The sequence below is a fragment of the Equus asinus genome, chromosome 21 (assembly GCF_041296235.1).
Source record: "Equus asinus isolate D_3611 breed Donkey chromosome 21, EquAss-T2T_v2, whole genome shotgun sequence".
Classification (NCBI taxonomy): Eukaryota; Metazoa; Chordata; class Mammalia; order Perissodactyla; family Equidae; genus Equus; species Equus asinus.
Genome location: NC_091810.1, coordinates 57,051,197 through 57,077,471, shown reverse-complemented (window position 1 = coordinate 57,077,471; position 26,275 = coordinate 57,051,197). Strand labels below are relative to the sequence as shown.

At 47.4% G+C, this 26,275-nt stretch overlaps 1 protein-coding gene across 10 annotated transcripts in view; it reads left to right on the top strand.

Annotated features, from left to right (window-relative positions):
- The window catches only part of MYRIP (myosin VIIA and Rab interacting protein), a 339,379-nt gene that overhangs the window by 261,473 nt on the left and 51,631 nt on the right, over positions 1–26,275 (top strand). For all 10 annotated transcript variants that reach the window (XM_070492581.1, XM_044754350.2, XM_014859642.3 and 7 more), the window contains 3 exons: positions 2,346–2,489; positions 11,153–11,306; positions 18,946–19,583. In XM_070492581.1, coding sequence (XP_070348682.1) covers positions 2,346–2,489; positions 11,153–11,306; positions 18,946–19,583 — 936 coding nt within the window. The remainder of the gene's footprint in view (positions 1–2,345; positions 2,490–11,152; positions 11,307–18,945; positions 19,584–26,275) is intronic.

The window sequence follows — 26,275 nt, the reverse complement described above, 5'->3', positions numbered from 1 at the left end:
GTGTGTGTGTGTGTGTGTGTGTCCATGTCCTCTTCTCATCCTTCTCAAATAGTCTTGCTGCAGAAGCTTTACAGTCACTCCCTGCTACCTCTATGTCCTAAACTGTCCTTGACATGGTGTATCATTTAATTATTGCTGAGAAAACAACCACCCCAAAACTCTGTGGCTTTAAACAAGGATTATTTCTATGTTCCACAGCCAATTCTCTCACATCCAACGGGCTTTCCTACGATTTAGTCCAATTCTGACACTAACTACACGGACCACACAAGTTAAGGGCTCAGTCCCACAAGACTGCCCCCTCCTCAGATGCCAGCTGCAAGTCTCAGGTTTCTCCAAGTTACTGTGCTTTTGTCCAGCCTACTACAAATTCCGATTCCCGTGACCCCCCTCAGGTTAGATAATTTGCTAGAACAACTCACAGAACTCAGGAAAGCACGATACTTACAATTACCAGTTTATTATAAAGGACACAAATGAATCGCCCCATGAAGAGATACCCAGGACCACAAGGTCTGGGGAGAGGGTGTGCAATGCTTTCTTGCCCACTCTGTGCCCACCACCCTCCCAACACATCAGTGTATGCACCAGCCAGGAAGGTCTCTGAGCCTCATTGCTTCAGAGACTTTATGGAGGTTTCATTAAGTAGGCATGACTGATTGAATCACTGACCACCTGACTGAACTCAAGCTCCAGTCCCTCTCCCCTCCCCAGAGCTGAGGGTGGAGCTGGAAGTTCCATGGTTCACATGGTTGGTTTTTCCCACGTGACCAGCCTCCATCTATCTAGTGGCCCCGGCCAAGAGTCATCTCATTAGCATAACAAAGACACTCATATCACTCAAAGAATTACAAGGGTTTTTGAAGCTCTGTGCCAAGAACCAGGGTCAAAGGCCAAATATATTTTTTATTATACCACAATTCCTTTCTTGCTCATGCACTGCAGCGGCTCCATCTCAAGCAGTGGGTTGGGATCAAGTCCAAGCAGTATGTCCACTCTAGGGCACATCTGAAGGCACATTAGCTATGCATGCTGTGACCAAGGCACAGAGAGCAAGAGGAAGACTGATGTCTACTAAGGCCTAGGCTCAGCCATGACACCCAGTTACAGCTCCCTCCTCACATGTGATTGGGCAAAGCAAGGCACCCAATCAACCCAAAGCCCAGCGTGGAAAGTGTATTCTCCCTGTCCTGAGGGGACTGCAGAGTCACACGACAAAGGGCTGTGTACAGGGAGCATTGAAGAAATTCAGTCTTCCCTTTTGGTCACAGTAATTCATGTCCCTTCCGCATGCCACATATGCTCACCCAACTCAAAGACCCCCACATGTCTATCCAATCACAGTTCAAAGTACATTTGATCCAGATGCAGTTCCTTTTAAGCTGGAGACCTATGAACTAAGCAAGCAAGTTATCTGCCCCCACAGACCCAACACACAATGCTGGATCACGGACGGGAAAACAGCACTAACCCACCCACCTGCAGAGATGGGAGGCACAGGAGGTCACTGGTCCACAGCAATTCTGAAATCCCATGGGGCTCATGTGACCTGGTCCCCACTCTGGAGGGGATGTACCTTGGTTAGTCCCCGGGTCTGTCCCATGGCACCTCAGTTCACTGCTTTCCTTGGGTGTCAGCCTTCCTCTTCACCAGCTTGTCTGGCCTAGAAAGGCATTGAAGAATATGCCCATCTAGTGGCTCAATATGGTGGCTCAGTAATTTTCTCGGCTGCTTCCTGCCTGTAGGAAGTTGGGAGACCCAGAGACCTTTGTACAAATGGACTCATTAAATCCAAATGGCTGTGCCCAAAATAGTAAGTGGTACAAATGAGCTGAAGCCATCCCTGATGACTCTTGGTATCTGTCCCCTCCTTAGGCATTCCAGAGGCTTCCTAAAATCAGGATTTACAACCAGAGACTCTGGGTTTGAAATCCAGCTCCACTATTCACTAGCTGTGTGGCCTTAACTTAACTTCTCTGAGCCTGTTTCCCCATCTGTAAAATGGGGAGAGTTATAGTGTGTGGCTCTTAGGCTTATTTCGAGGATTAAATGAGGTAAAGCATATGAAGTACCTAGCACAGAGTGTGGCACATGGTAGGCACTTAGTAAAGAGAAGTTGTTAACATCATAAAAAGATTACTTGTAAACTGTAAAGTCCTGTAGAATGTTCAAGGCTATAGTTGTGCTGTTTTATCATAAGGCAGATCTGAAACAGAGTGGTATTCCATTGAAACCAAGCTCTTATGTGGCTAAAAAAACTTCCCAAAGATGGTCCCAGTCACCCACATGGCATCCAGAGGCCTCTCCACTAACTTGCTCCCTCTTGTCACCCACCCCATCTGCAGATCATAAGAAAACAAAAGAACAAAAGCGAGCAGCAGGTGGAAGAAGAGCCAGAGTGGTCCCAGCCCCAGAGCTGCAGTGCCAAGGTGGCTGGCGAGGGGACCAGAGCCTCCCCAGGAGGCCACCAAGCTTCCACCACCCTCTGGGTGAGTCTGCAACCAGTGCCAGCTCTGCCCCCACACAGGTGTCCCGCACATGCTCTCCACAGAAATGGGGACACCACCCTGTTCACCATCTGTCCTTGACTCGTGTGCCCACCAGATAGCCTAAATGTTCCCAAAGGGCGGGTGGAGAAGCTGAGAAAGTATATGTGAGTGGGGGCCGGGAGGGGTGACAGAGGAGAGAGAATGACTACAGACAGACAACTGGAGTGTATGGAGGTGGGTTTTTACACAGAGACCAATTTAGGAAAAATAAAGATGCTAATTGGCATTTTTAAAATTCATTCTACAAAGAGTTGTACTGAATCCTGTGAAAAAAATAGCTTTATGAGAGCCACGTGCATTCTTAGAACTGAGATCACTGACTTTACTGAAACTGATAAGTGACAGGGAGAGAATTGCCACTGCCCTCTGAGCCACCAAAACTGTCACATCTGGACATGGTAGGGAGGTCATGATGTGGGTCAACCTTTTCATCTGTCACCCTGAAATTAAGCCAAGGTCCAAGTCACAAAGCACAGTGGCCTTCCTGTGACCCAAGGGTCTGAGCCTACCATGACTGCAGCAGAGTCACCATGCCTGTAAAATCCTTGGTTATTTGTTTAAGCAGCGCCAGCAGAGGATGGGCAGATGCTGGGAGAGGAGGGGGAGAGAGGCCAAGACTGAAAGCTGGGCCTTCTGTGCGAGATTCAGCAGGGCCTGGGGGTGGGGCTGCCAGCAGGGCTGTGGTCTGTCAGCCATAGGTGCCCATGGTATAGCCCAGGGCACGGGACAGGGAACACACAGGTGCGATTGAAAACTGGAAAGCCAGACGTGGGAAAAGCACTGCCAGGTGTTTGCCCTGCTCCTCCTCGGGGTGAGTGGCCTTCATCCCCTCCATGAACACATTGGAAAGAGGTGTGCAGGGCAGCCGCATGGTAGACCCGCAGTTCTGGGGGTGATGGTCAGTGATGATCACCTGCACGACCTCTCCCGTGCACTCACCAGCCACCAGGTGCGAGGGTCGGCGAGCCGTGTCTTAACCGCTTGATCAGAGATTTGGCTTCATTGATTGATTGCCAGGAAACTTCCCTCATCAACACACTGTTGTCTTGCTTTACGGCTCCTGTTGTAGCTCAGCCCCGAGAACAGAATAAAGCGAGCCTCCGTCCCTGCCCTCCCGGACTTTAGAATCTGGTTAGCAAGGCAGGAAGAGATACAGACAGTTTACAGTGCGGTGCTCAGCTGAAAGGTGGAGACTGGAAAGGGAGCAGGAATTCAGAGAAGGGAGGGCCCCTCCGGCAGTGAGGGGGCACATGACCATCAAGTAGACCATCAGCCTAGCGTTTCACTGGCTCAGCCCTGCAGCTCCGGGGTACAGGCTGCGTGCGGGCTCCACGGCGCCAGCATTTGGAGAGTCTTTCTGAAGTATTCTCTGCAAATTACAAGAGTCAAGTTTGGGGGTCTCTAGGAGGTGGAGGTCCCTGCAGCACCCCAGACTCTGCAGTGAGCTGAGGGGTCAGAGGCAAGTAGCAGGAGCTCTGCCTCTGGCATTTCTGGGGATGGGATTCTGGATTCGCCCTTGAGCAGCTGTTTAGTTCGTGTCTGTAAAATAGGCATAATAGGGCTTGCCCCAAAGGATGGCTCTGAGGGTTCCTCGTGCAGTTAACCCAGTGCTTACTGAGCTTCTACTGTGTGCAAGGTGCTGTGCCAGGGGCTAAAGAGACAAGGTTCCTGCGGATACGGTAGACTCCACCATAATCTAGTGATGGGACATGCCCTAAACAAGCAGACTGCACAGAAAGACGGGAGTGCACATTCCAGTCATTGTTGTCAAGAGGAACCAAGAGGATGGAAGGAGAGAGTACTGAGACAGCTGAAAGCTCGGGGGCGGGGGCAGTCAGGGACAGCCTTCCCTAGGAGGTGACATGAAACGAAGGCTCAAAAAATGAGTGGTTTGGGTGCCATAGGAGGAAGAACATTCCCACAGAGAGAACAGCATGCACGGAGGCTCTGAGCAGGAAGGAACTTAGCGTGCTCAAGAAACAGTATGTCATATGTCTGGAGAATGGTGACCGAGGGGCACAGTGGCAGGTGATGAAATAAGTGATATTGGCTACTTTGCATGTAAGTGTCATCCTCTAAATGATAGTTACTGTTCCTCTTCTTATTGCCTTATTTCTACATTTCATAATCAAGGTCACTGTTCCATCAAGGTCCCCCTGTGAGTTGTGAGCTGAACCCCACCGTGTTTGGTCAGCTAGGCTCCAGGCCCAGAGAGCAGCAGCTGCTGCCGTATCACTGACCCACCTACTCCCGATTCACAAGCCACCCTGTCCCCTCCAGCCCGGCCCCCACTTCAGGTCCTCACAGGTACCCCCTCTCCTCCCCTCCCACACACAACCAAATGGCCTCATCTCGCTTCTCGTCCACTATCTCAGCTCACCCACTGGACGTCTCTGGCCACACGCTGCATCTTGGGGCTGTCCTGCTCTTCCTCCACTGGAGGCCAAAAGCTCCTTCCTGACCCTGTCCACCTCCCCGGCACTGAGAAGACCTCACTCCCCAGAAACTCACGCTCCTGAGTTTCCTGTCGCATCAGCTGGCTGCAGCTCTGCACAGTAACTGAAGTTCTCATGCAAACCCCACGCACAGAGAGGCTTGGGAGTCACCATGGGAGACTTAAGTAATAATAGCCATAGCAGAGGGATTGGCAAACATCTATAGGAATACACACGACCACTATCTTTCTTTTGTATAAACTTTATGTGCACACTATGATTTCCTTAGAGCCTGTGAGAGAATCCTACATTATCCCCCATTTTATAGAGGAGTAAACTGAGGCCCAGCTAGCCTGAGCCACTAGAACACTAAGTGGTTGGGCTGGGACTAAAACCCATGTCTCCTGGCTCCAAGCATCTCTTGCACTCTGCTGTCTCCTGTTTCATTGGAAAACTCTGGATATGAAATACCTGCTTTCCCATCAGATGTTCACCAGGTCTCCTTGTCACGCCTACAGCTAACACTGGCTATGGTATTCCTGCCATCTCACAGAGGCCAGAGACACTCTCTGTATGTCATTGGAGATGTGGGACAGTGGGCTCCAGCACCACAAGTCAGAATGGACACGGCAGCGATTAAGCCACAAAATGAGATCTGTGGGCTCAGTGATCACTAAGGTCCCTTTCAGTTCAGAGGTTCTCGGGCTGCACTGTCCAATATGGTGGTCACAAGACATAAGTGACTATTTAAACTTAAATTAATTAAAATTAAGTAAAATTAGAAATCCAGTTCTTCAGTCACTTGGCACATTTCAAGTGCTCAATAGCACCCATGGCTGGTGGCTCCCATATTGGACAGTGTAGATACAGAACATTTGCATCCTCCCAGGAAGTTTTATTACATAGCCCTGATCTAGGAGTTTAGATGAAGAAGTGGTAAACAGAGGGCATAAAAGCAGAAATGCACCTGAACACTGACCAGAGCCTGGACACGAAGCAGCAGGCCAACGGGAGATTCTTGGGGACTTCATGAAGGTGGCTTTCCGCCTTTCCATCAGCTGTTCTCGCCCTGGATGCCATCTGCATCACCTGCCCGAGCCCCACTCCAGGGGTTCTGACTCCCGGGGTCTGGAGTGGAGCCTGGGCATCTGTATACCGAGCACAGTTGCACTGACCACTGTCTCCTCAGCGGATGCCAATAGGCAGCAGGCTTAAGGGACAGCCTCTTTATGCTGTCTTCAGGAGGGCTCCCTGACCTGAGACCGTGGAGGGCCCTAAACCTGTGGCCTCCTGTCAGTGCTTCCTCCTTTTTCCTCAGTTCTCCAACAGCCTGGACACCTCTGGCTCAGGGAATAACTGTGCAGAATCCCAGAAGCTGCAGGCACCGCTACTTGGGCTCAACTGCAAAACCCAAACTTAATCCACCCCCATTCACACAGGGTTTCTCATCTGTTTTCTTGAAAGAAAGTTCGGCGTGATCGTTCTTTTTTTAATTTCCTCCTTTTTTGTGTGATTCTCAGCCATCAGCGGGGTTGGTATAATTCGGCTTTCAAAGCCTTAAAATGCAATATCCTAAAAGGCACTAGTGCAGGGGTCATAATCCATTTAAGGCCTGTCTCTTTGGGCGCATGTATATGAAAAGGCATCTCTGTAATAATATGATGATCCTATTGATAAGAATGACGATGACAGCAGCGGCCAGGCACTTACGATGTGCTCAGTGACTAGGATGTGGCTCCGTCTGACTCTTTCTCTCGTCTCTTCTCTATCCCTTTCTGTTTCCCTCCGCCTTTTCTCTTTGTGTCTCTGTCATTTCCTCCCTCCCATTCTCTCTCTCCTTTGGCTGGCTAGAGTCTAGACCTAAAGCATTTTTTATTGTTGGTATAATTATTGGATTGAATTTAATGGTTATGCCTGACCCTACCAATAAAAGACAGCTACATCTTAGTTGTTGATTCTGTATGACCACTGTTATGGATCCCTTTACCCTCAAACCCTTGATACTAAAAACATTCTCTCCCTGTTTTATGTTGTGGGATCCTTGAAAACAAAGACTATTTTGACGCCATGACTGGTGCCTCAGGGAGCCTTCCCTGTTGGCGACGATGTTAATCATAGCAACAGTATACCACCCCAGGAGACACAGGTAGAACACGATGCTGCTGCCCACACAGGGGAGGCAGTGGCTGCAAAGGAAGGGACAACAGAGGTAACTGGTGATCACACTGTGTGTTTCACCCAGAGCTTCTGAGCCAGCTGGTTCAGACGAAAGTCCTGCTGGGTTGGAGCGTGTTCGCCAGGAGTGTAATTGTTCCCAGGCTTCCAGCAGAGGCTCGGGCACAGCACGAAGAGGGCACAGACGAGCATCAGCTTGGAGCCAGACAGACCCGAGCTCAAACCCTGCCTCTGCCACTGACCACCCGTGTGCTGGGGCAAACTACTTGGCCCTGCCTCAGTTTACTCTTGTGCACCCAATCAGATTGAGTGAGAGAATGGATATGTTGGGCTAGCTCAGTGGTAGAGCTTAATAAATGCTCTTATTTGACTAATATTGACTAATATGAGTGCTTTCTGTGTGCCAGGCATGACGCTGATCCCTTTACTTGAGGAAACCGAGGCTTAGAACAGTTGAAATTCCCCCCAAGATCCCACACAGCAAGAGGAGGAGCTGACATTGACCCACTACCTAACATACCACCCGTTAGTTGGTATCTGAAGAGTTAAGAGGCAGGGCGTGTTTGAAACCTCAAATACTCAAGTCCATCCTTGCAAGGCTTTGCTGGCATGCTAACATTCCTGGACCCAGGGACTCCATGAACCGTTCCCAGCCCCCCTGCGTGGATGTGCAGACACTGGTACTCAGGCCAGCCCCTCCTGACACCACCAGCCCTGCTTCTTCAATGGACCCTAGGGTGGGAAAGGAGGGGAAGAAAATCAGAGGCTGTGAGTGGCAAAGAAAGGTGGGCATAGAGGGTCCAGCCAGGAATAAGGAGCAGATAAATTACTCAAGTAAATCCCATCACTTCCCAGGAGCCGCTGAGGTTGAACTGGCCAGTAAAAGTGTTGTTGTGGCTCCACCTGCTGGGCCATGTGTTCATGGCAACAAGTTTTTAGCAAAACCAAGTCTGGGTCTCCAAACTGGGGCTTTTCCACCCTGACAGGAGATGTGGGCCAGCAGTGTCCTGAGACCTGTTGGAGACAGCTCACTGGGGCTTTTAGGGATTGTCAGGGTAGTTTTTTTCTAGCGTGAAACAATGGCTTTCCTGGAATAGATTACAAAATCCTGGCATCCACAACTCTCTCATGAAAAACACAGATTCCGTTTCCCTGTTGGGACCAGGGAGGAACTGTTCCTTTGTTGGTCTTGGCTTTTTGTAGGTGAAGGGAGCATTTTTGTCCCATAAAAATGGACCCCAGCCACCTCCTACAGACTCACATACACCACAAAATACTGTTTGAGCCACTGAAAAATGAAATGTTAAATGTTATTTTTCCCCCTTTGTAAACATGTATTCAGTGATTTTCATGAGAAGCTTGGGGATGTAAAAAGGAAGGTGAGGGTTTAGTAATATTGCTCCAGGCAGTAGGCTGTCAGCTCCTCAAGGGCCACACCTGTGTCTTACATCCTACAAATTCAGTCACAAACATGCCACTGAGGATCACACCCAAAGACCATTCCTGCCTTCGAGGAGCTCACAGTCTGTGGAAGAGTCGACAAGTTGGGGTACGGCTGTAGCAGGGTATAGAAAGTCCCATGTGATCTCCCAGAAGGGGATCTTCCTGCCAGTCCAAGGTGGGAAGAGTGTCAAGGGTATGTCCCCTGAATACACGAGGGTTTGCCATAGGAGGGTTTTTTCCTTCAGTTTTACTAACTTCACCTGTCAGTAGGCCATCAGCCTTGCTCTCTGTCCTCCCTCATAGCCACGCATCTGTCAAGGATTTAACAAAATCATAGATGGCTCCCTGAAGCCCCAACCCCATGAAAACCTTGGTTGTTGTCGAACATCAAAGCTGTTCAGGACACTAGGATGGGATCAGTGCTTGCTGTGCCCTCAGAATGATGGAAGTGGTACCAGCTGACAGCTACCTGTCATGTGTGTGTTAGCTTGGGTCTTCTCCGAGTAAGACCTTGCCCTCCACGATGTGAGGATGACAGTGAGTGGCTTCTTATTTCTTTCTCTTGTTCCTAGTTTTATCCAAGAAGTTAGTAAAAATAATAATAATAATCAGGCACTTCTGATTATTATCCTGAAACCTTACCCATCCTGTAGCCCACCCCAAATTACATTCACCCCACCACAAACATTCATTGATTTCCATCATGTTTCAGTTACTGTGCCAGGGGCTGGGATGTCACCATTAACAGGCCACTAAGTGTCCTCAGTTGCTGGCAGTCTAGTGACAACACCAGGCAAAAATCAGTTGTTTGCAAAGGAGTGCGGTGTAGCACAAGCTTAGAGGAAGCCCAGGACCCCAGCCCAGCTTAGGGAAGGGGTTCCCACAGACCATGGCCTGCTTGAACTGAATGCACACAGAATCTGTCACATTGATCAGTTGGGGAGAGCTCGTCGGCCCCCGGGCTGTTACCCTTTGACCGCTGCATCGAAAGGCTGTCTGGAGGCGCATCGTGCTCTCTTCTGTATTCACAGGGATGGGAGGCAGGTTGTGACCCTTGGGACACAGCTTAGAGGGCTCCATATTTGTTCTGCAAGCCCATCTTCCTCCTAGATCAGCCTCAAGGTCTTGTGGAGGGAAGCAGAAGAGGATTCCTACAACTCTTTCTGAACCGGAACTGGCCTGCACCACCCTCTCCAACAACGCTTGCCAGATGCCTTGTATTTGAGGGCTCCTGGGTGTGGCCTGGCCTGTGATGATGGACATGCTGCACCTTGATCCTCAGCTGTCTCTGTGACTTTTCTCAGACTAGTTAACCATCCTTCAGGGCGAGGCTACTGAGCGCATTGTTCTCTCCTCAAACTCTAATCAGTGTTGTCACCCAAATATCCTGATGCTGGTGTTTGCTATTTTTCGTTGGTATTCACAAACACCTTTTTTAAGTTCCCATTTATTATGCATTTACTGTGTGCAGGGCAAGGTTAAGTTTCCACATCTCTCAAGAAATTAAGTCACTTGGCCAAAGTGTTGTAGCAGAGGTGGTATTGGAGCCCAGGTACAGCTGACTCCACCCACCCCAGGACCCTGCCCACGGCTCTCTGCAAATGCTCCCCTTTTGTCTCCTATTCTTAGCACCTGTGGTGGGAGAGGAAGAAAGTTAGCAGGATGAGCTGGTTTCTCCCTGGGAGAGAAGGCAGTGGGGCTGTTGGCGTTGAGGCCTGCCAGCAGGTGGCAACAGACTGCTTAGGGGCCTGAGTTAGAGGCAGTCCTTTGTTTCAGATTGTAGTCATAGATGCTTCCAGGGGCTTTGCCCTTTCCCTCGGCCTATCAATATAAAAAGAGTAAAATAAATCACCCATAAAAGATAATTCCTTCATTAAACGACAAAGGAAAAATATTGATCTCCTTCTGTTTGATGAAATTCTTTATATATAACATTTGAGGTTCAGATTCTCTATAGATATTTGTAACATATATATGTGATAAAATTCAAACATGTTTCCTGACATTTGAAATCTCATTTCTACCACTTCTCCTTCGGTTAGTGTAAATTTTCCTTTCTTTACTTCAGACGCTAAATGGGAATATGTTGCAATAGTTCTAAGCTTGTGGACTGACCATACTTGGCTCACTTATGTATTGTAGCACTTACGCTGTGCTATAACTTTCTATTTACACTGCTGGAACTCATAGGTTTGGAGGTCTGCGAGGGGAAGGTGCTTTCATTTTCTATCACACACACTTGGCCCTAAGATATCTTGGTTGGGAGAAGGGCTTGGTAAGAAGGAGCCGTATGAGAACTGGCTCTGTCAGATTCCACTATGACTCTTACATCTCATAGTCCTGGCCACTTTGCAATGGAATAGATGGGGAACCATGTGTGCCATCGTATAGCATTATGTACTGATTTGTAGCTTTTAAGCCTCAACTCGAGAAAAGCCAATACCATCAAACATGTCTTCTCCACACTGTACAGTGTCGGCTGGAAAGCTGAAGGCACCCCTCCCAGTGACTGTGCCTTCTGAGTTCTGTGCCCCTTTTTTCTTTCCCCAGCGGTCCCAGTCTGCGTTCTCACTCACCAGAGAAGATGCCCTGAAGACCTGTTCGCTGGAGGCTACATCGAGGCAGCCGATGGACCAGAGCCAGCAGCCAAGGGAGGAGTCGGCCTTGCCCAGCTGGAAGAGCGTGGACAGACTGGAGGAGACAAGTAACTGTTTTAAGCAGCGTCTGGTGGGTTTGTGGGTTTCAACAGCGCTGTTCAGAGGCTTCTTGGCCATTGCGTGGCCTCTCAGCTCTTCCTCCTGTCAGCCTGAGTGGGTAGGTGCCCATTTGGGGCAGCTGAGCCACCAGGTCATGAGGCCTCTAGCACAGCATTCAATATGTAAGGCGCTCATATTCTCTGCCTGAGCAGTTTTCCTGCTGAGAGGGTGGGACAGTGGGGGACTCCTGGGCAAGTGTGTTACAATCGCTCAACAGCAGAGCCCCACTTCAGCTTCCTGTTCTCTGTGGACTAGGAGAACATGCCTCGTGTAGGCCAGCAATGCTAATCTCACCGAGCATGGCGTTTTAACGTTCAAAGGGATGTGAGTCCCAGCACGGGTCTGGTTTTGTGAGTGTCCTTGCTAAAACTGACATATTAGTTAGGGTAACACTCGCTGCTATAACAAGGAAACCAAACATTTAGGTAGCTTAACGCAGTAGTTTTCATTCTCATCGCCCAGCGGTGCAGCACGGTGTCCCGGCCGTGGAGGCCGTCAGAGGCCCGAGGCTCCTCCACCCGCCTGCAGCGCAGGAGCCCTGGCGGCCGCTGGGTCCCCCGCCGGGTCATTGGCTTCGGCCAGCAGACAGAGGAAGAGGGAACGGAGAAGGCAGCGCGCCTGCTTCCTAACCGCCTCAGCACGGGGATGGCACACACCGCTTTCCCATCCATGGGCAAGAACTAGTCACATTGCCCTACCTCGCTGCAGGGGGCCTGGGAAATGTAGCCCTGGCTGGGCAGACGCACACCAGCAACACGGCTCCGCCATGAGAGGGGCGGGGTCACGAGTCGTTGATGGGCAGCTGGCCGTCCCTGCCACATCTGGGGGCAGCATTGCTGTTCCCTCTTCCTGCTCCTTCTCCTAGAATCTCCTACCTCCACATAGGGCAGTTGAATTGCCTTTCCAGAGACTCCTCAACATCTACGACACACGGTCCTTTATAAAACTGTCGAGTCATATAATACCTGACAACTAAGAGGCTCAAATTAGCTGAGTCACTTTCCCAAAGTCATACATCAGAAGACTTGTGAGATGCTTGGAACCAAGTGGGTAACGGCCGAGAGCCGTGACATCGCCCCCCGCCACCCCGAGTTCAGGCCAAGTAGTCTCTTGGGCCCCATGACTGTAGGAGAAAAGATGCTCAGACCACACCAGCACAGCTCGGTTCTTTCCTCCCCTAAATACACATGCCACATGCCGGCCGTATAATGGAAGCTAGGCACATTTGTCCTCACAAGAAGAAAGCGTTGTTATATACAGCGATGTTATATGTCAGACCTAGACCCATTTCCTGAACAACAGCAACAAATTAACAGCAAAATATTGGTCTTAGAAATATCCTTTTAAAGATTGTGCTATCATTTGTACTCCGTAAGGGAGACAATTTAACTAACGGCTATATAAACAAATTTTATGGTTATCAGTGCAGAAAATCAAAAATCATTAAATATTTTTTAACAATCATTTTAAGATTTTCCAAAAGAAATCATTTTCATGCTGACCTGTTAGTACCAAATTGTGGAGATTCTGTGAGCACATGAAATTTTCTTTATTTGTGTATATCGCTTTTTTGTTTTATAGTTCATTTTTCCTTTCTAGATATGCTTTTCTTTCCCCCCACTGCCCAACATATCCATATTCATTCATTTATTCATCTTCTTTCTCTATCTCTCTCTCTCTCTCACCGTGGATTGAAAATTCCCACAGAGAAGGGACTTTCAGATTCCACAGGGCATATAAGAATATCATATAATAGATCTTCAATAAACAATAATAACCACCTTTTAAAATCACTGTATGGTGTACAGAGTCCATCTGAGGGCACTATTTTATTTATTCCTCGAACAGCGTTGCTAAGCACTGTCATTGTGTTGTGTGACAGATAAGAACCTCAAGGGACAGGGAGGGTAAGTGACTTGTCCAAGATCCCACAACTAATGTATTCCCCAAACCCAAACACCAGGGCTCCAGTTTGTAGGCTTTTTCAACTAGTGCATGATGACAAGTGTCTCTCCATTGTAAAAACAAGAACAACAAAATAGCATTTCAAAATTCAGACGTCCAAACACAATTTGCAGGATATTATAAACTCTTCTGAAAGACACTCCATTTCACCAAATAGTTCCCCACTGAATTATGAGCATTCCAGATAAATTTGCAAAGGATTTGGGCTTTCTAAACATGATTTTGTACCCAGTTTTCTGTAAAAAAAAAAGGGGGCACCCATGTATAATTTACCAGTTGTATACAGATAAACATGAAACTTAGTTCAGCAGCATCACACACGCAAAAAGGTTTCAAACTGTGCTCTGAAATCCATGCATCTCTCAGGGTGGAGATTTAAAAAAATAGGTATAAAGCTCTTGCATAGAAAACTGCTGTTTTTTCTGAGCAATGCTCAGCTGTGACATGCTAAAAGGTCCAGGCCTACCCCGGAGGTCATGAAGGATGTCTGATATGTTTAGCAGGAAGCAGATGATTCCCGGGGCATGGCTGAGTCTCAGCGGAGCAGAAATGTAGAACAGAGGAGGCCCAGAGGTGGAAGTCATCTCCGAAGGTTAATGTCCACTGAGCTATTTTCAGCAGTTCTGTTTATGCCTCAGGGGAAGGGTTGGTTCCGGAGCCTGTCAGTCCACAGTTGGGGTCAGTCTTAGGGACACCGTGGGCTGAGTAAACCACAGCAACTCCCCTTTCAGTCTGGACAGGCCTTACAGCAGTTAATGAGTTTTGCCCAAACCACGTTTTCATTTTATAGACCTTGACTGAGCATCTGGTGTGAGCACAGTGCGTGCTCAGTGCTGGGGAGTAAACATCAGGGGACTGGCCCTGCTCTTGAGCTGCTCACTGATTGTTGTCCGCACAATCACGAAAGAGTGAGAATTGGAGAAAGGAGAAGGCAGAGAGGAGCAGGGTCCCAGAAGGATATTCCCAATGGCCTAAGAGAATGTGGTATTGGAGCCCAGATACAGCTTTGAGCAGTTCCGACAATGCAGCTTGACAACCCAGGTTTTCATGGGGTCAGATATTCAGGGAGCCATGTACACTTTTGCTGAGATAAAAGTTGGCCAACTTCTAGCTTCCCCAGAGGAATATGGCAGCCCAGAGTTATAAAAGGCAGGAGAAGAGAGGAGGCGGCAATCGGCTGAATCCCAGCCCTCCATATAGTGGGTGTTGGAGGCAGGTCCAGGGCCACCTTTACAACACAGTCAACCCTGGAGCCAGGCACAGAGTGGCATTACCAGCAGCTTTCCTTCTTTGGCTTCTTCCAAGGCCCCAGGAGAGGCTGCAGACAGCAGGGCTCACAGAGAGCCACACATCGAGAGTCTGCCTAGTCTTGCCCCTACGGCCTGTGGGTGCCTGTGTTCATTAACAAGTAGTCTTGACAAACCCAGGATGGGTTCCAGAACTAGCCAGGGTCTGCGGGTACAGCAGTGAAAAAGATGTGGCCCTGCCCTCCAGGAGCTCACCGTCAGAGTTGAGGTGCAAGGCAGACAAGCAAGAAAATGAACTAATAGAGTTTGTGTTAAAAAATAACAGCCTATTTGCAAAGCTCAGAGAACAAAGTAGCCAGCTCCTCAAGGAAAGAAGGCCAGGGATGTCCCACTGAGAAGCAGCATGTGAGTTGGGTCTCTAAAGATGGTCCACAGGGCAGACTTAGCAACTGATTGTAAGGCTCAGAGGACATACCTCTCCCCGCAGAGTAAACACACTCCACAGCCAGGGCTGAGTTTGCTCTGCATGGTGTGGGTGTCTCTGTTTGCAGACTCTGATATGCAGATCTGCGGACCTGTAGTTTATCTGTAGGCGAGCCCAGGAAGCACAGAGAGGGACATGGGGAGATGAGACAGGGAAGGGAAGGCAGGCAATAAATGACTCGTTACCAAGCAGAGTGCCCCCGTGGGTGCCTGGAGCATGTCCCCAGTGGGGAACTCCAAGAGCCAGCAGAGGACACTGTGTGCACCTGCCCGGCAGGCAGGGGAGCAGGGGTACTTATCCATAGCTCCCCCAGCCATTGGTGGAGGGCTGCTCCCAGGAGGCTGCGGATCCACCCTGCCCCTTGGGCAGCCAGCGCAGGCTCTGGTAACCAAAGCAAGCCTCAGGGAAAAAGTTGCAAGTGCTGGCAGTTGGGAGCTCGGAGGGTGTACAATGAAGCAGTGAGGGCCAGGCTCATGGGAGAGCCACCCACAGGGTTAGCTACACGGAAAATCCATGTTGCCACTTACTGACCATTAATAGCTTCACTGAGCAAGAGCCTGAGCCTTTCTGGAGAAAGGCAGATGGTCTCCCTAGTCCTTGCCTTCTGCACCACCTGACTGACAATCTTGGGACATGGCATTGGGAAAATGCCAGCAAAATAAGCCCGTTTTTCCCAAAAGATCCACTGTTACCACCACACCAAGTAGAGCCCATTACATGTAAATGGTAATAACACCCCAGTTAGCCTCTCTTCTGAATGTTTACACGGTCAATGAAAATAGTTATCAGTGTTTCCCGGTGTCCACAGAGCACTGTACTTGCCAGGACTGTTTCAGAACCACAGCCCTAGTGGATTCAGATGTTGGTTGAACGTGTTTTCCACTCAGTGACCCAGTTCCACTTCTACTGCCTGACTGCAGCCCAGGCTGGCAGGACGACCAGTCCCCTTTCTTCTGAGTCAGGAAGTGGGGATTTAAGCACAGTCCTCTTGGGAGCCTGAGGGCCTGGGTCCTGCCTTCCTCCTGCTGCTCCCTGCACCTTCAGTGTCCGTCTCCACCATCTCCACAGCTCACGTGGTGAAGCCCCAGTGGCCCCTCAAAGACCTCATCTCCTCTGCCCCTCTTTTCCTAGAGCACTTTCTCGTCTCTGCCCAGACATGTCCTGAGTCCTCCTGGTCTGATGGCCTGTTTGCCTCATTCCATCCAACTGTGTTCTGGCTGGTCACGCACATGGCTGAGCCCTCCTCCCCGAAGACAGGCCCCTGTGGCAGCACATTCTCTGTCACCCACTCTGTCCCGGGGCCAGCTTATACAATGGGAAGAGCAGAGGCTGCGGAGTCAGAGGGCCTGAGCGGCAAGCCTGCTCACCCATTTAGCAGCTCCGTGAGTCTCTCAGCCTTGCTTCTCCCATTGGTGCAAAGGGCATGGCTAATACCTCCCTGGGTCGCTGTGAGGAGTAAATGAGGTGATACTCATAAAGTGTGTTACACATGCCTGCTCAGAGCAGAAGATAAATTCTTAATCGCTCTTTCCCTCTTACCCAGAACTGAGACTGCTTTAGTGCAGGGCAAAGAACAAGAACTTTGGATTTAGGCAGATCCAGGGCTGAGCTCCAGTTATGTATTGCAATTACCAGCAGCTGACCTTGATCAGAGAGCACCTCTGAGCCTATTTCCTGACCTCTCAATGGAACGATGTGACCCTCCTGGGCTGGCAGAGTATTATTATGAGACAACATATGGAAAGAATTGGTCACAGTGCCTGCTGCACTGAGGACCCTTTAATTTTATTATATGAAGCAGTAATCATTTAATTGGTGGAAACTGTGTGTTCTCAGTAGCATCTAGTAGGACCCTGTCTCAATGTCCTGCCACTGCTGGTGTCCACACACAGGTTGGGGAATGGTCCCCTCCAAAGCCCTGGGGCTCTCATCACCCATCCCCAGGAAGCCCTGCAAGTTTCTTAATAAAGGAAAACAGCTTCTGTTGGCGACTGCTGTGCCCGAGGCCACAGGGCTGGGCCAGGTACCCAGAGCTAAAGGAGAACCATGTCATCTTACCCCCACTCCCCAGGGACATGGGCAGAAAACATTTTCTGTTTGCCTTCAGCAAAAACAAGACAAAGTGACTTTTACCTCCGGGCATGCAGATCAACCCTTGGGACCCAGCCACTAGTCATCACAGATACTCTGGGCAGAACTGAATCCCCTTTAGGCCAATCCAGACCATGACCCCAGACTGAGACCCGCTCCAGCCTGCCTTCAGACGGTGCTTTACTGCCGGCCAAGGGCTTCCATGGCACAGTCGATAACAAAGATCTGCCTGGAGCCGGGTGGAGATGCACTCGTCCCGACGCAACCAGTTACAGGCTCTGTGACCTTTGACAAGTCACTTAACTTTACTCATCTTTGTTCCCTCCTCTGTAAAATGAAATTGGAAATACTGACTTCTTTCTGCCTCAGCTCCTTTCCAGAATGAGGCATGTGCCTTGAGTTGAAGATAAACTTACATGCTGAGCAGGAAAAACTCTCCATTATTCCTCTACTACTCACATAAAACACATCTGTGATCAGATGTGTGTGTGTTTTTTTTTTCCCGTATCAGCCAATTCTCTGACACCAGCTGCGTGTCCTACGATTCAAATCAATTCTGACCCTACCTCACTGGAGTTAGTGTCAGATCCCTTGGTTAAAGGTTCAGTCCCACGTGACTCCAGATGCCAACTGCAAGTCCCTGGTTGACCCCTGTGCTTTTGACTGACAGGCTGTAAATTGGGGTTCCCATGACCACTTCCTCAGGTTCAGTAATTTACTAGACCAGCTCACAGAGCTCAAGGAAACTCTTACTCATGTTTACTGATTTGTTACCTAATAAAGGATACAATAAAGGATGCCGATGAATAGCCAGATGAAGAGGTACATAGGGCAAGGCTCAGGAGGATCCTGAGCACAGAAGCTTCTGTCCCCGTGGAGTTGGGATGAGCCACTCTCTCGACATGTGGACGTGTTCATCAACCCAGAGGCTCTCTGAACTCTGTACTTTGGGGATTGTTATGGAATCTTCATCACGTAGGAATGATCAATTATTAAGTCATTTCCCAGCCCCTCTCCTCTCTCTGGAGAATGGGAGTGGGGCTGAAAGTTCCAAGCTTGTAATCGTGGCTTGGTCTTTTCTGGTGACCAGCCTCCATCCTGGAGCCCACCAAGAGTCGCCTCACTACAACAAAAGACACTCCCATTGCCCGGGAAATTCCAAGGGATTTAGGAGCTCTGTGTTAGGAACTTGAGTCAAAGACCAAACATTAGAAGAAACTGAGCAGAGACCACTATGTCTATGTGTGTGTACATATATATCTTATTATTTCACACATGCCGTCTCACGAGGCTGTGGTGAGTGACACTTGTAAAAGTGCCAAGGGCAGGACATGTTAACCTGTGAGGTGGGCCAGGGCGGATGATGGAGTCATCTCCCCTCTTGGTGAAGGGGAACTGAGGATCTAAGAGATAAAACCATGGCCCAAGGCCAAAGAGCTAGAACCTGGGGCTGCCAACAGCAACCCTCTCCTCATCACTTCTACACCCAAGCCAGCCTAGGAAGAAGGGGGCAATTCTGAGTAGACTGAAGTGACCGAGAGACCCAGGCAGACATTAAATAGGAGCCAGATCTCCAACTTTCTCTCCATCTGTGAAGCACTAGGGCCCTGTGAGGTCTCAAGGGACTTCCAGGGATGTTTAAACTCTGTCGCCCAATTAGTTTGCTCTCCTGGACTTCCTAGAGTCAGCTTCTCTCCAAGACCCCCATAAGCCAGTCATGGGGAGGTGACACATGGCAACCTTACCTTGCTCTAGGTGATAACGGCCCCTCTCTGGTTTCTCTCTCCCTCCTGCCCACAGACCTGGCCCCGGTTTTACAGAGCCCTGATGGGAACTGGGTGGCCCTGAAGGATGGAGCTCTGCCCCCCACCCGCCTACTGGCCAAACCTAAGAGTGGCACGTTCCAGGCCCTGGAGGCGGCCTCCAGTGTGGCATCCGCCTACGATGAGATGGGCTCTGACAGCGAAGAGGACTTTGACTGGAGTGAGGCATTGAGCACGCTGTGCCCGCGGCCCCGGGGCTTGCCCAGGAACACCCAGCCTCTGCCCATGCAGGCCCAAGGCTCAGACCAAGGCCCCTCAGCTGCCTCCGCCTCTTCTGGGCTCTCCCCCAACCTCGAGGCCATGTGCTCCGACTCAGAGACCTCCTCAGCAGGCTCTTCCCGGGAAGCTGGGCACCGGGCCAGACTGTCCTGGTTACAGAGGAAGGCCCCCAGGAACCCCGCAGCCGAGACGATGAGCCTACAGGGAGAGCTAGACGTGAACTTCAACCTCCAGGCAGCCAGCAGGGAGACCTCGGACAGCAGTGAGCCTGACGAAGCCCCCCACGCTGCAGACCGGCGGGCCAGGAGGTGGAGAAGGGCCCGAGGGGGCTCAGAGGAGCCAAGCAAGGAATTATCTTCCCCCAATGCCCATCCGCTGGAGCTGGACACACATCAGGTAATAAAGCTGGGTGCGTGCAAGCACACACACACTTTCAGTAGGGTGTGCCCTCCTCCAAGGAGGAGTGGCATAGAGAGTCCTGGGTTCAGCATGCATAGATCCAGATTCCCATCTTGGTTTGCTGCTAAGTAGCTGAGTGACCTAGATAAGTCACATCAACTCTCTGGGGCTCCATGTCGTCCTCTCTGGAGATGAGAGCTTAGGGTTGAAGGTGGATTTGCAAAGTGTGGTCCCCAGACCAGCAGCATCAACACCACTTGGGAACTTGTTAGAAGTGCAGGTTCTTAGGCCCTGCCCCAGGCCTTCTGAATCAGAAACTCTGGGGATGGGGCCCAGGCATCTCTGTTGTGACAAGCTCTCTGCTGTGCATTTAAGTTTGAGGGCCACTGACTTAGGGTTAGGGGTATGGGATCTACAGTCAGCCAGCCTGAGTTCAAATCCCACTGTGTGACCTTGGGCAGGGCATCTCTCTAGGTCTCGGTTTCCTCTTCTGTAAAATGGAGCTAATATTAGAACCCACTTCAAAGAGTGGTTGTGATGAGTGAATAAGAGGATGTTCATAAAGCACTGAGCTCTGTCCTAGACGCAGCACAGGGCTCAGCTAATGTTATTTCAATATGATAATTCAGAGCACACTTTACTAACATTCTGTGATTCTTTAGTCCACATCAGCCCCTTCTCAGAATCTTCGGTGGCTCTCTCCCCATGGTTTAATTCATGAATCCCCTTTCAGAATGTGATTAAAGCTACAGACTCTCTCTCTAGAAAAATGCACCTGCACACACACACTCACTCACTCACTTACTATTCTACTTACAATTTCAGGTAGTTCTTGGACCTCCAACCAGATTAATTTTATATTCTCTAAATACACCCTGTTCATTCCCAGCTCTATGCCTGTGATCATGCAGTGTCCCTGCCCTGACTCACCTCTTCCTGGCGAAGTGCTGTGATCACCATAGACTGAATGCCGACCTTTGTGGAGCCCACTCTGGCCTTCCTCTGCAATATTTTCTAAACTCAAAAGTGACACATGTAGCTTGGAAGATTAAATGAACTTATATAAGAAATAGATTGGGGGCCAGCCCTGTGGCCGAGTGGTTGAGTTCGTGCACTTCACTTTGGTGGCCTGGGGTTTCACTGGTTCGAATCCTGGGCACGACATGGCATTGCTCGTCAGGCCACGCTGAGGTGGCATCCCACATGCCACAACTAGAAGGACCCACAACTAAAATATACAACTAGGTACTGGGGGGATTTGGGGAGAAAAAAGCATAAAAAAAAAAAAAGATTGGCAATAGTTGTTAGCCCAGGTGCCAATATTTAAAAAGAAAAAAAAAGAAAGAGATTGCGATATTTAAAAAAGAGAGTCTGAAAGATCTAGTTGTGTTGCCTCTGCCTTCTGTAGACGTGTCATCCTTGCTCACTCTCAATACTTTCAACTTGACCTTTCAGGCTCCTGGAGAAACCACACCCACTTGCTGAATGTCATCGCACCTTCCCCAGTAGCCAGCTACCATGCCCTGCATTCTTAGTTTGGGTTCTACCAAAAGCAAGTCCTAGGTTGAGAATTTAGATGTAGGTTTATGTGAGAGGGAACACCAGGAAGCCCAAGAGTGAGACAGGGAAGCCACAAAAGGCCAGTTAAGGTATGCTATAGGAAACAGGGGCTGCATCCCACCAGGGACCCTCTGAGAAGCCATGTGGATCACAGCTCAGAATTCTCCCACTAGAAGACAGGGAGCAATAATCCACAGTCTCCCATCTCCCAGTGGTAGAGAGTGGTCCCATGCAGGGTGGGCATTAACATTGTACACAGCCAGGTTTGCATGGATGGTGCCTGAGAAGTCCCTCAGATGGAGAAGAAGAGAGAGACCCAGGTCTGAGGTGGGACACTGTCAGTGGGCCAGAAACTGTCCCCCATAGCTGCAGATAATTCATGTAGGTCCAGGGGAGACAGGCTGGGGCATCACCAGCATCTGCTACAATGACCTGTGAAGGCAACAGCCAGATCCCTGATCCTGGGGCCCCCGTGAAGATAGCTGTGGACTCAGAGGTCCTCAGGTCCTGCCTGGCCTGCTAATGTATTGCCTAGAAGTCCTGTATATGGTCTAAGCTCTCATTTTCTCCTTTGTTAAGCAAGATCATTACAAATCTACTTCGTGGATTGTTGCGATCACAGAGTAGAAATATAAAATTCTGTTCAATTTTGAATCATTATTATCTAGCTCAGGTGGAGAACTTCTCTAGAGACTCCGGGTGACTTGCCTCAAGGGATATTCTTGAGGGTTGTCTGCATAATTCACTTGCAGGTATAAGATGCCGCGTCTCCGCCACAACTAGGTGCCCAAAGCTTCCTGTTAATTCTGAGGTGGTTTGAAAGTTGTCTTCTGGTGTTAAGCTTTGCAAGGCATCGACGGGGAGAAGGCAGGGACCAGCAGAAAGGCGCTGGGACCAGCGTGGCCTCTGCTTCCCTGGCAGTGTCCTCTCCTGCCCACTAGGTGGCGATGGTGTTGCATTTCCAGAGATTTCAAAACCCTGGTCCTCAGCATCCTCCCTTCTAGTTAAACTACGGCAGTTATCTTCTCAAAAAAAAAAAAAAAAAGAGAGAAATATATATATGTATTTTTAACTCTTTGCGAACATTTTAATTATATAAATAAATAAATATAATGTAAAAATGTTAAAATATACAAAATAGTCACCCTTTACCACAACCCTAACTCCCTGTCATCCACCACAACAAATGACTACAGTTGTTTGTGTGCATTCATATACCTATAGTATATTTAGAAATGTAGCTCTGCAAATGTGTCTGTGTTTTAGCAAAATCGGCATCTTACTCTTCATCTTCTTCCGCCTGTTTCTGTTAACAGTTAAGTGATAGAGACGTCAGCGCCTGTCTACACATAGGGCCTGCAGAAGATTGCGTCTTGGTGGTCCCCAGGGGGAGCGTAGGAGTGGGAGCAGTCTGTCCAGGATGCAAGCAATAAGGCTGCATTGCCTGTAGAGAATTTTAAAACAATAATAAGTTCAATAAAAGTTCGTCTTTTTATTATCACCTTGCATCGTGCACGGACAGTTCTAAGCAATGGTAGTGACAAAAAACTGTTCCCTTCCGGGGCAGGCTGCTCTCAACGTCCCGCCCACCCCCTTGCTTTGCAGTGGTCCATGGTGGGGAGGAATCAACAATCGATAGTTCCCATAATGATGGATATTTAAGATCTTTGCAATGTTTGATGTTACAAAACAATACCACAGAGAATATCATTGTGCAACCTCCTTATACAAGTATGAGAAGTAGAGTTGCCGACTTGAGGCGTATACGGATCTTTCATTTTAATGAATAGTTACCGAATTAAGCTCTCAAAACCTCATAGCAATTTCCTCATAGCCATAGCACAGTAGGAGTGTGTTTTCTCAAATTGTCAACAATACTTAGTGTTGTCAGTCTGTTAAATTGTCACCAACTTTATGTGAGGGAAAATATATTTCTTTTTAGTTAACATTTTCATAGTTACTACTGAGATTGAGCATTTTTCCCCAATATTTAAAGCTACTTGCACTTTTTCTTCTGTGAAAGACATATTTATATGCTGCTTCTGTTAATTTACTGGACCATTTGTCTTTTTCTTATTGATTTTTAGGAATTAGTTTTATTTTCTAATTATATTGTAGATTTTAGTTCTTTGGTGGTTACACATTGAAAATATTCTCCCTTTGTCACTTTTGCCTTAACTTTATATTTTACACACAAAAATTTTTGTTACATATAATTTGTCAATTATTCTTGTTAATAATAATTTATCAATTATTTCCTTTATTTTTTTTAATTCAGTACTTTGTTTAAGAAGCCTTTGAATCCAAGGTTATAATAAATTTTCCTATTTTTTCTTGATAATTTATACTTTTGTCTTTTACATTTAGCCCTTTAGTCCATCTGTACTTTACTTTTCTGGGCAATATGAGGTAAGATCTAACCTTATTTTTTTCAAATTAAATATTTGTACCCAATCATTATTAAATAATTCATCCTATAGCTGCTGGCTTCAGATGCCCCTTTAATGTATATTAACCTTCTTTAATTTCCATGAGCCTGTTTTTTTTCTATCTCTGTTTTGTTCCTTTGATCCAGAAGTCCCGTTTGCATACAAATAGAATTTTATTTTAATTATAATATCTTTATATTTTCATATCTGATAGATGGTCCTCCCTTCACTGTTGTTTTTGTTAATGATATTTTATAAAAGTCTCTTGCTTTTATCAATCCTTTACTCATATAAATGATTTTTGCAATCTGCTCTTCAAGTTGCAAAAAACATCTTTTTAAGTTTTGATTGGATTGCTCCAAAAGTATTTATCTATCGGGGAATAGTTTATATCTTTATAATATTGAGCCTTCCCATCCAAGGTTGTCAAACTTGTCTCCACTTATTTATTCCAGTAAAGTTTTATAGAATTTTTCCAAAGTTCTTATACTTTTCTTGTGAAAAGCATGTTATACATTTTGTTGCTATTGTGAATGAGCTCTTTTTTGTCTACTACATGTTCTATTTGGGTTTTGTTGGTGTATAGAACACTATTGGTGTTACGTTTATATTTTATAACTTAGCACTCCAATAGATTCTCTCATTAACCCTAACAGTCTTTCAGATGATTCTCTTAGCTGTTCCAGGTGACGATCCTATTGTCTTCAAGTAGTATTTTTATCTTTTCCTTTCATTATTTATACTTATTTCTCTTGCTCGTCTTATTGCACTGGTGACATCCTGTGCCACACTGTGACGTGGCAGTGACATCTAGCATCCTGTCTTTGGCTGCTGTCCTTTGTCACTTGACTCCAGTGTTTCACATGAGGTGTGATGCCTCCTCTAAGTTAGCAGACATTACCAAAATAAGAAGGATCTGTCTATTCCCAGCTTCCTAAATGATTAAAATCAGGAATGTGAGTTTTATCAACTGCTTTTTGGTATCTATTAGGATGATCATATGATTTTTCTTCTATAATCTGTTAATTTTGTAAATCACATTAATAGATTTCTTAATTCTGAATCATCTTTTCATCTGTTGTGTAAATCCTATTGGATTGTGATTCCTTTCTATAAAAACTGATTTCCATTTGCAGGTTTCCATTTTTATGCTATCTTGTTTAGTTTTGGTGTCAGGTTATACTAATGACTTGACAAGTATTCTCTTTTTTTTACTATTTTCTAGAACACTTTAATGATATATAATTTTCTGAAAGTTTAGAAGAATCCAGCTATAAAGCTATTCAGGTCTGCCCCTATTGAGAGACAGACCCAGATAATTTTATAGGTGAATTGTATACATGAAATATTTTATGTATTAAAATATGTGTAAAACATAAATATTAGAAAACAAGAAAGTAAAAGGAAGATATTAATTAATGTAAAAGCAAAAACAAAAAAAACTCTTGAGATTAATTAATAAAATAAAGCCTTGCTCATATATATGTATATAACATCTCTAATGAATTTTCCCTCAAAGGCAGTTCTGTTTGCATCCCACAGGCCTTGGTATGTAGTATGCCCGTTGTCAAACTTTTCTAAGTAAATTATCATTTCCAATGTGATTCTCACTTCAATCAAAATTAAGGAGTAATTAGAAGGGTAGATAACTTTTTGCTTTGTTTTTTGTTTTGTTTTGTCACTAGTTTTTAGTGTTATGTCACTATGAGCAATAAATATGGCTTATGTGATTTTGCTGTTGGGAATTTGTTGAGATTTCCTTTGTGACCTAACACGTGTCCAATTTTTGTGACTATTTCATGTGTTTTTGAAGAGAACACATGCTCTCCGTTTGTTGAGGAAAAGACTATATGTACATATGTACGTTGTTCAGGGCATTAGCAAGACAGACAAGGTCCTGCCTCCTGAAGCTCAGGTTCATTTGCCTTGTTGTCTATGAGTCTTCATTTGCCTAATTCTCTACCCTTACATACTGTTGTCTTCTTCCTTCCGTGGTTTCCTTACTTTCTGTCTTTTTAGATTCTGGTGAGAAGTCTACACAGAAGATGCAGCAATGTGTGTCTCTGCCATTTCACTCCCTTCTAGACCCTTCAGCTTGCGAGCCATGGTTAGCAGATAAAGCCAGCTGAGAGCAGAAGTCCTTCCCCACATTCTCAGATTTTATCCTTGGCCTCAACTCTCCCCTCACATGTTACTTTGCACATTGAGTCTCTGTGTGGTCTGCTATCCTAGACTGCTGGACGCGTTCTTCTGTCCTCCAACACCAATCTCCTGATGTCACAGGTGGGATGAAATCTGTGGGTCAGACTCTCTTCCTCCAGTGCTCTGCAGTCGATATTTCACTGCCTCTTGGCATTTAGCGTTGAATAGCAGCCTGCAGACAGCCTAGCTTTTCCCTTGTCTATAACATTTTTCTCTTCTCTTAGGCGTTTGTTTGATTTGTTGTGTCCTTAAGAAGCAAACATTTTGCCAGAATGGTACGTGTGTGCTCATTCCGTGCTGTTGCACATCATACGTGCACACTTAGGTGTTTTTTCAACTCAGGACTGTTTTCTTCTGTAATGGTGATTGTTACTTCTTCCAGGCCACCCATACTTCATATGTTGAATCTCCATTCTCTTTCTCCCAGGTCTACGGTCTCTTATTGTTTTCCCATTTTGATCTTTTCCTCAATCTTCTGGGAAACCTTCCCAATTTGTC